The 16438-nt window shown below is 42.6% G+C and overlaps 1 protein-coding gene across 1 annotated transcript in view; it reads left to right on the top strand.

The window, feature by feature from the left end:
* LOC122779562 (cadherin-18-like) overlaps nt 1–13550 on the top strand; it is a 105472-nt gene extending 91922 nt beyond the window's left edge. The window contains exons 10-12 of the mRNA XM_044042045.1: nt 4190–4304; nt 9467–9733; nt 10799–13550. Coding sequence (XP_043897980.1) covers nt 4190–4304; nt 9467–9733; nt 10799–11436 — 1020 coding nt within the window. The 3' untranslated portion in view covers nt 11437–13550. The remainder of the gene's footprint in view (nt 1–4189; nt 4305–9466; nt 9734–10798) is intronic.
* The last annotated feature ends 2888 nt before the right edge of the window (nt 13551–16438 follow it).

Raw genomic sequence — 16438 nt, 5'->3', positions numbered from 1 at the left:
TTCACACTTACACGACTGGTGACACGGGGAAGGACAGCGCATTGTTCCGCCCCTGCAGAAGCCTCGGCGAGAACATCTAGTGCTGAGACCACACGTTGTCAAAGAAAAACATGTGAGAAGTGGCGCATGAAACCAGACTGAGTTTTGTTAGGTTTCTTACCTTCAGATATACTGCTGAGCTTTTCCTTTAGCATAGCTTTTTCGTTGATGGACCAGTGTTGTCCGTCCTGGGAGAGGTTTCCTTCCTGAGGTTTCTCCTATTTTTCCCCTGTTCAAGGAGTTTTTCCTCACTTGATGTGATGTCACTGTACTGCTTTATCCTCCACATGAGGGTCGCAGGGGGTGTCATGTGGACAGTGATTGGCTGGAGTTGTCACTGACTATAAATCTGGCAATCACAGAGTTTGAGCTTGCATCTGCTATGCATTGCGGATGATTTGGCGCACGTCTGTGCATCTTTGAGGGTTCATACATAGCATATGCAGATCGAGCGAAGATCGGGAGCGCTTGGCTGCGAATAACAAAAATTCCCGTCAGAAAACGTGTACTTTGTGGACGTGTTTACAGGATGCTATTTCACGGTGTACCCATTGCTCTATTCCTCCAGGTCTTATGCTTCCATTACCAGGAGTCTCTGTTGTTATCTGTGTCTGTGCCACGATAATAATGGGTTTTAGTTTTGTGCCGTTCAGTGCGGCTGTTTCTCAATGGAGCCATTTTGTAAGTTTGTGGTTTGGAAAATAACAGGTTTAAATAATCAATAAGAGCCAAAAATGTATTTTGTTGTTTTTTGTCTTTATTTGAATTTCATCACCCAAATGGAACATCTGGCCAAAAATCTTACTGGCTATCAAACCGTCTGCATCCCATGACACGACATCCATACAGTAGCTAATATTCTAGATGTGGCTAATATTTAGCAGCAGGCCCTGTTTGGTGGCGGTCTAGCACCAGTGAAAATATTGCAGTGTGTGACTTGTTCACTTGGAGATTTCTCCAGTTGGAACTAATGAGTGTGAGGCTGAGTGCCACAAAAAAGCACATTTGGTCTCTTCATGGGATGTGCACAATGAATGAAATACCAAATCAAGGCAGACTTTTTATGTTAGAGGCAAAAGTGGAGATTGATTTCAAGTACAGTGTCATAAGATTAGGGTAATGACACAATAACAGAAAGCTTATAACCACAGCTTCAGTGTGACCTGCTCGGGGGGCTGTTTAGATGCTATGTCATGCTTTTCCCTTAGTCGGCCTGTCATTCGCTGACAGAGTCGTGATATAGCGAGGAAGAAACTGCAGCGGCTCACATTGCCACTGGGAATTAAGTTGACAAGTTTCCATTCATTCAGTCATAGAGTGTGCTAAACATGCGTGCACACATAAACACACGCATTTGTGGGAACACACACATACACTTTTTTTTTCCGCCGTGTGTCTGACACCAGCACTGGGGCGATTTATCAGCCGAGCTGCAGACTTTGCAGCTTCTTGGACCCATAAATTATTCAGACTGCAGAGCACTGATGGTTCCGCTGCTGGGCCAGATAGCAGCAGAGACAATCATATTAAACCTGAATGCAACCCTACCTCCATGACCCCCCTCACCCCCCTGCTCCACCACCACCACACTGCCTGCACCTCTGCCCCACAGCCGACACATTCTGAACCAGAAATCATAAAAACTCCCTTGTTTTAGCAGAGCACACATCGCAGCAACTCCTGTTTCCACATGTACGACAACAAATAGTGGAGGTCACACAAAACACATGGTCCTCCATCTGTGTGTGTGAGACAGTGCAATCATTTAGTTTGGCTGTAGGCGTCAGACGTGCTCACACAGTCGATGTCAAAGGAGGATCATTTTCTTTTTTTTAATGTCGCGTGTATGAGTGATAAACTGACGCGGGGAAAAACATGCACGCACGGCACATCAATCTCGCGCGACAAAGTTCTCGCTGCCGTGTTTTGCGACTCACTCGTCGACCGCATTTGCATAATTGGTTTCAAAAGTGATGAGACGGGCCGCTCAGGTTGTGCGGCGTACAGTGCATTTAATACTCGTCTCATGTTTGCTGTAAGTGCAGACAGACACGGGCCGGAGGGCTCGGAATAAACAGCAACATTTAAAACCTGTTTTCTTTACTTGTTTTTGTTCTATTAATAGTTCTCAGTTCACCCCTAAGATGCATGTGGCACCAGCGATTGGGATTCAAGTCACAAACATTGCAACAACCTAATTATTACAAAGTAAAACAAACATTGGTAGAAACTGAATCCATAATATCCTTAAAGTTGTCATCATTAGTGTGTAATCATTCAAAAACAACAACCTCTGTGTCTGTGCTGCCTCGTAATAAGCTCTTTGTATTGAGCTCAGTCGCAGATACTCTTCTACAAAGTCCACTATGTTGCACATCAATGTTCCTACAGTGGCCCAGTTTCTACGTTCTTACATAAGGACCTGCACCACGTGTGTGTGTGTGTGTGTGAGAGAGAGCAGCACGCGCGTGTCATGGTATGCCCTTACTTGGAATTTAGGCAGCTGTGTTATCAGATGACACTCACGAGATGCGAGTGAGTCATGATTCTCTTAAGTTTACAGCTCTTGCCTAGTTTCTCCAGGTGCTGTTTGTGGTTTAAAAGAAACACAGACAGTGAAAATGATCTATACGGCTTAAATATGGCTTCATACTGTAGCACAGAGGGCTCAAACATGCGGCCCTCCAATCAACGCCATGCTGCCCGCCACTCAATATCAAGTTACTAAGTTATTTCTGTGTTGTTGGGTTTTTTTTATTTATAGATTCATTTTGCAACATAAATACATTTATTTTGTGAACTATTTATCACTCAAACAAACATTGCTTTATAAATGTTATTGTTTACAATGTCTTTTTCTCAAAAGTTGGACTTGACCGACCAAACTATAAACAAACAGTCAGTGGCCCCCAGGTCAGTGTAGAACAATTTACTTCATGGTAATGTTAAAAATAATAGCATGTATAGCCATTTTTCAAAGTCATTAAACCATCGCAGCAGCTCTGTTGCACTGCACACAGATCCAGCGTGGCCCGGTCGTGAGGCTACTTCAGTGCCACCTCAAATTTATCCGTACATGCCTGTAAGAGGAGGGTGATGGTGATGCTTCTGTTGGCTGCAATGGGATTTGAGTTAATCAGAACACATCCAGGGGCAGTTATCAGCTCCCAGGCTTCTGCCTGTGCTGGATCTATGGGTGAAAGTGTCAGTTGATTTGCTTGTTTGGAGGAAGATGCATTCGGTGCGTCTCACATCTGTCTACAAATGCTGGCTTTAAATCAGAATAGAAGGGGAAAGGACGAATGGTTAACTATGTGTGGAATAAAGTGTTTTGTTTACTTTGCAATAAAGTGGACTTAAGGCAAGCGACACAAGAGTGGAATGGAAATATCAACGCGGAATAAGTCAGTGCAGGAAGGAAAATATGTACTCAATATATATCGAGTCTGACTATACGCTTGCTTGCATTAGTGATTTTGGTGCTGCTTATAAAGTTTCACTCTGGAAATGGTATGATTAATTGACTGGGTTGTGGTGGGATTATCACTGTCAATCCAGTATTGCATTGGCTTGTGTTTTGCATCAGTTGACCAGTGCATGGAGCAGAAAATCTCCATGTAGAGCAAAATGAGACCTGCCAACGTTTGCAATTACAGCAGATTCACTACTAATTCACAATGATCATACAGTCGAAAGTCACCAGCAGCTCCTGCAGCTGCTTTGTATTTATGGCCACTGCATCTAGAGGAAATGCTCCCTTTTTTTTTTTCTCCCCCGGTTGGAAAATAACAAATCAAAATTGTATCAAAAATTCAGCCAAATGTTGTGGTGCTGACTTTGTAAATGTTGCTCAGATGCAGCCAGAGGCTCTCAATTCAGTAAACATCAGAGACCTCATTAATGCTTTTAAAGATTTCCACTAGTTAGAGTTGTCTGTTTACCTTGGTTGAGGAGAGTTCACAGAACTAACTGTAGCGTATGAGCCAGAGCCAATTTAGACGGTGTTACACTGATGATTCATAACAAATTGACTTGTTATTTAGTGCAATGGACCGCAAGAAATGACAGGAAGTCAAAGTGGGTCACTGACTTAATGTCCACTAATGCTGTGTGAATAACAAACTCTCTCTTTATTTCTAATCCTCCTCAGGTGATCCAGACCATCCGAGCAGCAGATCTGGACAACTTTGCAAATGGCAAGTTCTCCTTCTCTGTGCCAAACGACCGTCAACTCGATGCAAATTTCACAGTGAAGGACAACGGAGGTAAGAGCGGAGTGAGCAGGCAAGTGGTTGGACATGATGTCCAGACACTTTGTTGAAAATGTCAGGTGTAGTTGTACAAGTTTCCCAAACCCAAAACTATATATATGTACATGTATATATGTATGTGCATATAATTTTGACTTTTTCTGTACTAAAGCAAGACACTGATTTCTCTAAAGTACTACTCCATAACCCTAACCCTGCTTTATTCTTCAAAGCTTCATGCTGTTTCAGTGGATTTTCAGGATCAAACACACACACACACACAATAGGGGGACAGACGTTTCTCTTATGTGTTGCATTCTTCGATGTATATTCTGAATACTCAAAGAACACAGAGCTCCTGTGTGGAGATGGGAGGTACCCGGAGAAGGACAGGATTCTTCCAATTGAAGCTAAATCTAATTTGCCGCAGTCTGGCAGTGCTTTAGTTGCTTTTTTGATAACACTAAATGAGGAGAGGCTTACACGTGGTCACTCTACCATGAAGCCCTGACTGGTTGTCCTTATCTTCACACAGGAGCTCTGGAGCTCTGCCAGAGGGTCCGTCAGTTTCTTGGTCACTTCTCGCACCAAGCTCCCTTTTCCCCATGATTGCTAAGGTCGGTTGAGCAACCAGCCCGAGGAAGGTTGTTCCAAGCCTCTTCCTTTCAAGAATTATTGAAAGAGCACTGAGACTCTCAGAAACCTTAAATGCAGGAGATGTTTTGCAGCCTTCCCCCATAACTGTACCATGACACGATCCGGTCTCTGAGCTCTTTTTTATTTTATTTTTTTATTTGATCTGATATTGAAAATTCTGTTTTTCATTTTGGTGTATTTTAAGTACCGTTCAATAGCGGGGAAAGCAGATCAAAGTCAAGGTGAGATCGAAGTGCTTATATGTTCACCTTTTCTCCAAGTCTGTTTTATTTTGCACTTCATTAACAGCATCAGTAAACAATCCAGGTCTTCCTAAATACAGAACGGTGATGTCACAGTGGGTCGCCACTGGGTCGGAGTGTATTGTAGTTACCACATTAATAAAAATGATTTTCTGGTTCTGCTGCACAAAGCTTTACTCTGCCCAGTATTCCCTGTGCTCACTGTGATGCCCCAGTGGCAGTAATGTTGATTTGCTGCATTTTTCTGACTATATATCATCGTGTGTGTTAGACCAGCTCCAGGTGATTTACACACACAGAGGTTCAAATTTGTAATGAAGCATGAACGTGTCGGTGCTGCCCAAAATGAAAACATGCAGTATGGTCTGGTTTGGGGGTTTCAACCTGTACAAACACAGTCTATTGGCATCATTACCACTGAGTCATATCTCTTTGCTCTTGGTGGAACAGGTACCAGCCTTCCTCCCACCCCTCCTCCGACTGAGATCTACTTTAATTTCCAAGGAGGGAAAAAAACACCTGCCCTGTTGCCTTGGTTACCCAGCTGGAGGAGTTTTCTGTTTATTTCCTCTCCTCATTTAGCTTTTTGGAGGCAGGTTGTCCTTTAGTTTTCAGGCATGTGTTTGATTGTATGATGTTCTTTGAGCTTTGGTCTTTCCTTGTGGTCTCACCCATGCTCGAGCATCCCCGTATCCTTTCATCCCCGCCTCACTATCTCCATATCAATTTTTTTTTTCTTTCCACCTCTGCTGTCTCCTGCGTCTCCCCTTCACTGTTCCCACTGCTTCCTGCAGTTGACCTGAGACAGATACATGGTTCAGAAGAGTTTATGCCAATCTCAGTAATGAGATACGGTGATGTAGGGAGGTTATACAGCACTCTGTGGTGAGCCCAACACTGTGGGCAATGTATGCTGTTGTTTACTTGTGCTTCTATAGAATACAGAGTCTGGATGGATGTCTGCAGCGTGTGCACTTGGTTCGTCTGCTGTGACTTTTGTGCATTTCATATAGTTTTCTTTCTTCAGTTTAGTTTTTCATACAGTGTATTCTTCCATTTCCTGCCTAATCACAGGAACCAGACATTTCAAGGGCTGCAATCCTTACAAATCTCACATTGTAACACTGACGGCACCACAATGACATGAAAGCAAGCCTGTCCCATTTTGAAGTTACCTCCAAATACAACCCTGAAAATGTGTCCCCTTTTTTTTTTTTGATGAGTTCACCTGAAGCTCTAATAAGTGGATCCTCATTTTTGAGATTATGTGTCTGTGACGAAAAAACAAAAAAAAAGGATATGGCAGGTTTTGCAAATTTCAAATTGCTCTCAAGAATGAATAGACCGTCTCATTTTGATCCAGACTTATGATGTAGACAGTGTCTCTGTGTTGAGACTTCTCTGTGCGTTTCAAAACCTTGTCCTCCTGTTTTAGTAAACTACGACTAATCTGCAGTTGAGCTTTTTGCTTGTGTAGGAGTGCAATTCTTTTGCATAGCAAAGGTGGTCAATCAGGCTGGAATCTGAGGTATACTGCACATGCAGAGGGTCGGGGAGAAAACAGGGCACCTGCCTCATAGCTTCACGTCTTATGTAGAATTGTGTGTAAAACACAGAGAGCATGAGAGACCCACCATAAGCAGCGCCTTATTATTAAAACCACCTACTGGTTTAATTGGGATGTTCCAGGTCACCGCATCTGTGACTGAAAACTACAAACAACCCAGGAGTTCCATTCAAGCTTATTTGTGCTGACCAGACACGGGTGAATGATTTCTACAGTAGAGACGGGAGGAGTGAAAGTGAGGAGAGTTTCACACTCTGCAGAGTTACATGTCGGGAGCAAATTATTACCAGCGGTAGTAGCTGCACGTGAACGTTCAGCCTGATATATTGAGTATTGAACATTTGTTTTAATTCTGGTGGGTTCATTAGAAGTTGAAGTCGTGTCTGTGGCTCTGCGATACACAGCTGATTGAATTTGAAAACCCACATAGGCGTCGCTTCACCACGCTGTTGAGTGCATGTGACGTATAAATCGAAATCAAACCTAATAACAAGCCATGTGTTTCATATTAAGGATAAATGGGGCACTCTGTGCCATTAGCCAACATCTTCATAACCTCATATTACCTCCAGCTACTCTTTATTTCTCCTTGTTTCCAGCTCTTCCTCCCCTCACTACCTCTTAAATTCTCCACAATTTCTCCAGCTTCTCTTTCTTCGTTGTCTTTCTTCTTCCTCTATCTGTCATTCGAACATATTTCCTCCTCCTCCTCCTCGTCCTACTCCCCCTCTCTCTCTCTGCTAGTTTGCTGTCATCACCTGCCTTGTGGTTGGTGCATCACCACATTCTCTGCCTCTCCTTTCGCTGCTCCATCTCAGTCAGAGGAGAATCAATAGTGCTGCTGACAACAGACTTCTCCTCTACTCCCTAGTAATTAGTTGTTTACCAATTCATTTTTTTTCCCTTTAACCTTCCCCCGAGCGTCAGCACTTCCTCTTCCCCCTCCATGTTTCACACCTCGTCTTGCCGTGCAAAAAACAATGCTGACGCGCAGTCTGTTCATTTATATGACAGGAGAGAAGTTTCCAACCCTCATCTGTACAAACAGCCATGTTTTTTTTCCATTTTTGCCTCAGTCATTAAAGCACAGATAAGTCTTATTTTGTCACTGACCCTAGAATCTGGGTCGCGAACCACACTTCAAGAACCATAACCATAACCACTTCTTTTTAAAAAAGTCTAATTTGGCTCAGTAATGCACTTAGAATGGTTCAATGTCAATGTTTTTGAAGGTGTAAACAATTTGCCACAAATACACAAATGTATGAACTACATTATTATGGATAATAATTAACAATGTATATATTATTGCAAGTTGGCAAACAATCCTGGATATCCTGATATCATATTTACCATTCTGGGTTTTATTCCTTTCTGTTTGTCTTGTCTTATAACGAGTAAAAAATGGAAGTCACAGAATCTCCAGTTTATGAGTGCTTTGCAGTTTCTCGTCCCCAAAGTACGAACTGAACTGGGGAAGGAAAGCATTTAGATGTTCAGGGAAAACCTAATACATGAAACAAAGTACAATCTGAACTTCAGAGTTCAAAGCTCTGGTGAAATCGTGTCAGTCGATCTTTGACTTGGTCAGGTCTCCCTTGCAAAAGAGATATTTTGATCTCAGTGGGACCAACCTTGTTAAATAAAGGTTAAATTAAGAAATGAATATCACATATCTAGACTACCGCTAGACTCGGTGCAATTGGGGACTCGGCTCGAGTTTGCTGTCACACTGCTTGGTGAAACGAACTGAACCTTCTGAAGACCGTATTCCCCTCCTCGCCTGAGGCGGCGCTGCAATGAGAAGAATAAGAGCAAAACATGGAGCTGCATCAAACACTGCCCATATCCTTGGGTTTTTGTTTCGTGAACATACAACACATATACGCTGCCACAATGGGCTCAGCCATTTCTCCCTGCTGTCGTTCTACATGCGCACATGGTTTTCCCACAATGCCCTGCGTTTTCGTCCACTTCCTGCAGTTAGTTCCCTTGAAGCGAACCGAGACCTTCGTGTTTTAGGCGGACCAGGGTTTGCTTGAGTTCAGAGCAAACGAACTAGGATTCAATTAAGAAGGGCTGGTTTGAAAACGCTATAGCTAATTAGCACAGCTTGTCCAAATGAGGACAAAAGCCATGTCCTTTGTTGTAATATAAATATAAACTGTGTGTATATATGTGTGTGTGTACCTAGATACTTCATGCCTGTCATGTCAACATTACAGACACAGTTGAGTTAATGAATGTCCCGTTCTGGGCAGAGTTCTGCGGGCACCGCCGGAGAACATTAATAAATCAACACACATACATGTACACACACACGCCTTTGTCTGTGAGCTGACATACTTTATCGTGGCTTGGGGGCTCAGCGGGCAGTTGGGGTGCACAACCCTCTGTAAAAATACACTCCTCATACATATTCAACAGTTTATCTGTCAGTTCAGCTGCTGTTTCCCTCAGCCCACGTTCTCTTCTTTGTTCATTGTCATGAAGACCAGTATCACCGACTAAAATAGCAAATGAAACGGGGCCATTTATACTGTTGAGGACACCAGGTCAGGACATTTTAGAAGAGTAACACTAGTGCTGGATTGTTTTTTTTTTTCGATTTTCATATAACTTGGGAACACCTCAGGTTCCTCGGTGAACCAGCAGGGTCAAAACATTCCCATCTCTTACACCGTCTCCCCTTGCTCTCCTCCACTCCCCAGACAGCACTGCCAGTGTCGTGTCTCGTCGGCGCGACGGCTTCAACCTGGATCGGGACCAGGAGTTTTTCCGCCTGTTGGTGGTGGTGGCAGATGGCGGCGAGCCGCCTCTGAGCAGCACTGCCACGCTGTCCCTCAGGGTTTGCGTGTGTCAGAAGAACACCAGAGGGCGCAACAGCAACATCTGTCAAGCTCAGGCCTTCCTGTCCTCGGCCGGTCTCAGCACTGGGGCCTTTGTGGCCATAATGTTGTGCATTGTCATACTATTTGGTAAGTACGTGCCTCTTGCACAACTTTATATTTGTCACATGAATTAAGACATAATAGTAATTGACCATTACTCTGAGGGCATGGGTTTATTTGGAGAAAGCCAGACGAAATCAGTGTCCCCACCAAAGCTACGCCCTAGTTCTGCAAGTTCTGTTCTGTTCATAGTGCAGGAAATGAATCAATGTACATGATTTTTTTAACTGATGGATGAATGTGGACAAAGAAAAAGGTTCATGCTGTATCTATAGTACCTAAGAGCATCAGATATACCTTTTTATTCATACATATATGACTTAACTCAACCCTGTCTCAATCTGAGGGTTTTCCTCGCCTCCCCTTAGAGAAACAAATGCTTCTTATGACCAAGAAAGTAGTTTCACGCGATGACAACCCCAGCCCGATTTGATAAATGAAGGCTATGAGGCAAGGTCCTCCTGTAAGTTAGATGCCTCAGATATGAAGGAAACTACCCCCAGAGCCAAGACGATGATGGCGCTGAGGAAACCAGGGACGTATCAGGAAAGGATTCTGAGTGGAGGGTTTGGTAGAAGGTGACCTGACGAGGAGATGAGGTGGTGCAGATAGAGCTGAGAGATTATGAAAACCCTGCTTGTGAAAAAAAAAATCCTCTTGACCTACTTTTTTCCATTCTTCATTCATTACACAGCTGCAGCCACTGGGTAATTTACAGCTAAATATTTTCATGAACATGAACACGATAATAAACCATATATGGTTAAAGTTTAAACCAGTGGTTGCTAACCTGTATTGAAGCAGGAATTCAGAGGTCTGTTGTGTTATACTTGGAGATATTCGCTCACTTATCATCAAATAACCCCAAGAGGTAAAATTATACACTTCAGAAAACATATCATTATTATCTATCTGCATTAATTGTTTATGTCCCTCCCACACTGAATGTTCTCTGAAGCATGTGTTCCATTCAGGGGTTGCTGTGAATGGAGGACATGCTTTCAAATTACAGTGCTTTGAATTCCCATGGCTTTCTCTCATACTGGGTGTGCAAACTTCTCTCTTCACCGCTCTCCACTTCCCACTCCCCAGCCATAGTGATTCTTTTCACACAGCTACGGAACAAAAAAGCAAGCAAAGAGTCCTTGATTCTGTCTGAAGAGGACATCAGAGAAAACGTGGTCACCTATGACGATGAAGGGGGCGGAGAAGAAGACACCGAGGCCTTTGACATCGCTGCCCTCCGAAATCCCAAAGCCTCGGAGCCCCACAGGAAGCTCCACACCTACCTCATCCACGGACCAAGCCTATGTGGAGAGGAGGACGAGGTTGAGGATGGCGAGGAGGAGGAGGAGGAGGAGTCTGCGGTGGTGAGGAGAAGGATGAAAACTCTGCAGATGGATTATAGGAACTACAGCCCAGAGTCGGACCCTGCCTGGTTTATCATTGACTGCGTTCCTCGGGAGATTAGCCAGTCAGCGCCCTCGCTCCTGCTGGACAGTCACGGCATAATCCAGCAGATCATCCAGCAGAAGGTGGCTGAAGCAGACTCAGACACAAGGGGCCCACCTTATGACTCTCTTCAAACGTATGCCTATGAAGGGCTCGGGTCCTTGGCTGGATCGGTCAGCTCTTTAGGCCTGACTGCAGCAATGCCTGACCTAAACTATGCTGATCTGGAAGACTGGAAACCAGAAAGGCAAACACTGGAACAAACAGCCGGAGAGTAGGTCAAGCTAATTCTACAATTTTCTAAAAAAATAAATAAAATACTTTTGGCCAAATTGTACGACAAACACGACTGATGTGTCTGAGTGCAAGGATACAAAAAATGACTGCTGTAAAAGGTGGCCATCAGGAGCTGGGGTATCATGTTTAATCTGTGGATAAGCCATTTTCTGTAGATTTAACTAGCGAAGAACACTCTGTGGCTGATGGAATACATATATAACATTTGAGCTTGAGTGCTGCAATGAGGAACAGAATGCTAAATGACAGATGGCAAGTGTTTTGAAAATGAAAAGACAATTTGCATATATTTTCTCCCTCTGCTCTAGTTGTGAGGTGAATAAGTTGGAAAAGTACAGCTAGTTCTGAGCCCAAAGGATTCTGGCACAATCTTCACTGATGCTGAAGCTCCACTTCTTGCACAGCTGGCCTCCCCAGTGAGGAATCAATACCTTGGCTTGAAACGCAAGGACTCAATGTGTGCCATCCAGGTCAGTGGTGCACTGGCGTGAATAATGGGAGCGTAGAGTTCAAGTGATTTGTTGTTCAAATCAATAAAGCAAAAATGTGCTGTAAATGTCGTCTATGGAGAAAGATCAGTGGGGAAGCTAACGATGCTACTATTTAAAGGGCCAAAGAACAGTGCAGGTTCTTTGTTTTAATCCACACAATTGCTTTCAAGTCAACGTTTTGTTACCTACACATGTTTGTATGCACACATTAGCCTCCTGGATGTGGAATAGTGAAGTTCAGCTGATTGAGTTTGAGCAGATTCATGGTCATGATCTTAATTGAAATACACACCAAATTTCCCCTAGACATTTCTCCAGCGTGGGAAAGGAACCTGGGCTCAAATAAATAAATGGTTACCAACATTTTTCTCCAACGTTCAAGCTGATATAATCCTGCAGTGTCTTTAATGTTTTTGAAGCTGATCTTATTTGGTTTCCATCTTCCACTGGGTGACATCACCATAGGCAACACAGCAATTCTAAATTATGAAGTATATTTTCTAGAAACCAATAATAAGCACTAATACCTAGTACTACAGGGTTCGAGGTATACTAGGTTTCTGTTGGACCATATTATGATCCTATGGATTTGTTGTTCCTTACAACCAGCTTATCTGCCATTAACATGCTGATCTATATCTAAAACGTGTTAAATGAATCAGTCATATGTCACCATATGGTATAAATTATGTCACAATGACATCATAATAATAATAATAGTATTTTTACAATATAAAAATGATTACCCATCAACACAGATGAAGCAGCGGCAGTAGTAGTAATAGTAGTAGTGCTATAGTGTATGTTGTGGTTACCCTTGTCTTTAAATGAGCTCGACTAACCACAGTCGCATATTTTTTTTGTTTAAATATCCCAATATTACTCATCACCCGTCTCCAAATCAGGCGAATAACAACAAGAGCCCAGGAAAATGGTTATGTGTAACATTTTATCCAATACTACAATGTGAAAGGGCTATTTGTCAACTATGCCTGTCTTTCAGCTGTTTTCAGAATAGGTTTATGGATAATATCACCAAGAAATATCACCCACCCTCTTCTGTTTGTCATTGGTAAGTGCTGAAATATTGAATTTTTGAAATATATGGAAATTTGTATTTCAATATAAAACATTTTTGTCACTGGACCAAAGTCGTGAGAGAGAGGACTATATCTATGTCAATAAATCAACCGAGAAATGGTAAAGGAAGGTGGAGGAAATGAAGCCTATTTTCCCTGGTGTATATTTTTATCGATGAATAAAAAGAAGAGACGTTGGTTTCAGACGAGCCATTTACGTGCATGTATCAATGTTTTTTTGATCCATTCTGTATGTGCAAATCCTGAAAAGTGCCAATTTTTTCTTAAAAAAAACAAACTTCTTTTTCTATGAATTGGGCGGGTGTGGCCCGACAGCCCATGTGGGATTCTCATTATGTGCTGTGATGATTATGTCTCTTCTCGACATGCCATCTGACCCTGCACTGTCTGTAAAAAAAGAAAAAGAAAAGAAAATCTGCTCTCTTTTACCTGCTTTCCTTTTTTTCCCCAGTGCTCTAACTGATTAAGATAAATAAATACCTCACTCAGAGGGCATGAAAAGTTTTTAATTGGAGCCTCGATGTTCTTCTAAATGTAATAATTGGCTTCTCAGGAGTCCTGCTTTGACAGCCACCAGGGGATTTTGTAATTCTACTCAGGTAACGGCTCGTCTCCCTGGAGGCCCCAATAAGCGGCACAGATAAATCGCCATTAAACGACTACGGTCTCTGTTAGATGTTTGTTTTTGTTCAACCGCCGGATGAGTTATCGTTATACTTTGTAAAGCATGAGAAATAGCAGCGTCGGCTCTCCATTAACATGGCTTCACATGCCGTCAGATTATTTTATCTCACGATTAGAGGAGGGTGTCTAGGTTTTGTTAATGACCAATTTCTCGGTTAAAAAGCTCGCCGCCTTGTCTTTGTTCGAGAAGTCATTAGGAGAGTTTGGTGTACTTAACTTAGTTGTTCTGTGGAAACAACAGTGACCTCGACACAGTCAGTGTGGCTGGCGTAATATAGCAAGGGGCTGGGAGTATGAATAATTCATGGGAAATGTAATTGAGGCTCTGAGTGAGGACAGCATTTAAAGGGCTGCACAAAGTAACAAGTAACCAGCTCGCTGATTGATGGGATCTGCAAAGCCATGGTTTCCCCCTGCCTGCCTGCCAGCCAGACACACACTCTAAACAAAAGTCACTAATGGTTCTCATCAACAAGTTTCCATAAGCATTTCCATCTTTAACAACAATCTAAAAAGTACCAGAGGCACAAACAAATGCAACCATAACTTTCTGTGTGTGTGTGTGTGTGTGTGAGAGAGGGCTTGAAAAGTCATGATTTTATTGACTCTTGCAGCCTGTGCTACAACCTCACTCATCTCATCTGATCGCTCCATTATCCCCGTCTGACCTAGATATCGTTCTGGATCCATCCGTCAAGAAATGAGTTCTCTTATTCATGATCTGCAACAGAACCAGAGCTGTCTTCATTCATTAATATATATTTATTTTAGTTCCTCTAAACTGGGTCAACGATAATAACATTAGAGTTGGAGGGAGTGATAAGGACATTTTTTAATTTAATGCCTTTAGTTTTTTGGTATCTTTTCCATCAGTGGTGTGGACTGAGACAAAAAAAACTGGAGTCAGGAGGATGTGGGAATGCAATTAAGGGAATTGAGATGTGTCTCACAAAACACTGAAGATCCCGAATAAGCGAGTGTCATGAGGCTGCTTCTAACTGGCTCTGTTAACTTGGTGTTTTTGGCTGTGAGCGCGTTCACTCCAGAGAGATGGAATAGTTTAATATGAGAGAATATGAAACCCAGAAGACTATTATGTGAGTCTGGAAAGAAGTTTTCATTTTCTATGGTGCGTAGTGGGTGTGCAAACGGAAAAGAATATAAGAATATGTTAATATTACGGGAGGCCTCCGCTGATTTTTACATGACCCTTAGACGTCAGTCTGTGAGTACTATACGAGTAAAAACGTATTTTGTGGCTCCGGAGAGAACAATGTGAGATGTTGACGAGAAGAGTGTTCGAGGGACACGTTTCCATCATGGTACGATGGCTGTGTCGACGAGATATGTACCGTGACACTGCACCGGTGCACCGAACAATTTGTGACAAAACCTGCTTGTTTTTTTCTCAACAAGACGTCAAACTTTGTATTATGAGTGAGACGCTTTTCTGTCGCCCAGTCAGCCGACTGTTGTGAGTCTATCTCCACCCGTACTGGACCATACCATTACTCTGGTACCTCACTCGAAGGATACCAAAAAAATTTTGGTTATATTCCTAATCGCACAAAAATCGCACAAACACCGCAAAATAAAATATGTGACGTGTCTTAGTCACAGGGCTCTGACAGTAAATCTAGGAGAAAGTAACGGTATATACAAATGGTTTCCCATTTGTTGCAATAAAATAAATTGGGCTGCTGTATATAATGTGTTACGAACAGTCCTTATTACCCTTAATTATCTTTCCATTGTTAACTCAATAGAATTTGCTCATGTCATGTTCCTGTCCAACTGTAATTGGACTCCAGTCATACATCACAAGTATGTCTCAATCAGCAATCAGAGCACTTTACAATATGAGGCTGATTCACAATCACACACATATTCTGTACGTATGTGTGTGCGTGTGTGTGTGTGTTTTCTGGGACAGGCAGCCCCTCCATGTTGAATAGCTACATTTCTTTTCTTTCTTGGGATCTGGTCAATAGACAAGCCATTCACATGCGAGCAAGGATGTTGGTTGCCATAGTTACCTAACTTTGAGGTAAAGGTCTTTGTGCTGCTAAAAAAAAAAATTAATTAAGCCTTGAGAAAGTGCAGAGAAAGAGAGACTCCACTGATGAAAGTGTTCTGTGAGACACATTTTCCTTTGGTCAAAAACACATCGCCATCTGGCTTTTATCAGCAAAATAACAAACTAAATCAGCTTTCACTACCAGGTTAAATTGCTCTGCAGAAGACACAGGTGACGAGCATTAATCTTAAAACATTTAGTTGCTGTTGAATTTGAAAAAGTAACTGTAGTGGAACGACATAGCTTAATATTATCTTTATTTTATCACGTTGTGTTATTCAAGTGGTTTTATGGTGCGTTCTGTTTGTAGTCGGGAACTCGAATCAAGCAATCAACTGTCATTTAAACCTCTTTTCCACCTATGGTCCCAGCTCGCCTCGCCTCGGCACGGTTTAGTTCGGTTTTCCACGACAAAACAATGTGGGCGGAGTCATCACTGCACGGCTGCATGAAACTGCCGTGACTTCGTTTTACGTGCGACACAAACACTCACAAACGAGTGACTTGTGACTTGTTGTTTTCGGTGTAACTGAATCATTAGAATCAGTTCATTAAAACTATTTGTTCTGTACTTCCTCCGTGACCAGGACTGAAATACAGCGGCAGGGTTTGTGATGCCGCTCGCCAGTTG

This window comes from Solea senegalensis, linkage group LG1 (genome assembly GCF_019176455.1).
Source record: "Solea senegalensis isolate Sse05_10M linkage group LG1, IFAPA_SoseM_1, whole genome shotgun sequence".
Lineage (NCBI taxonomy): Eukaryota > Metazoa > Chordata > Actinopteri > Pleuronectiformes > Soleidae > Solea > Solea senegalensis.
This window is presented reverse-complemented; position numbering and strand designations above follow the sequence as displayed.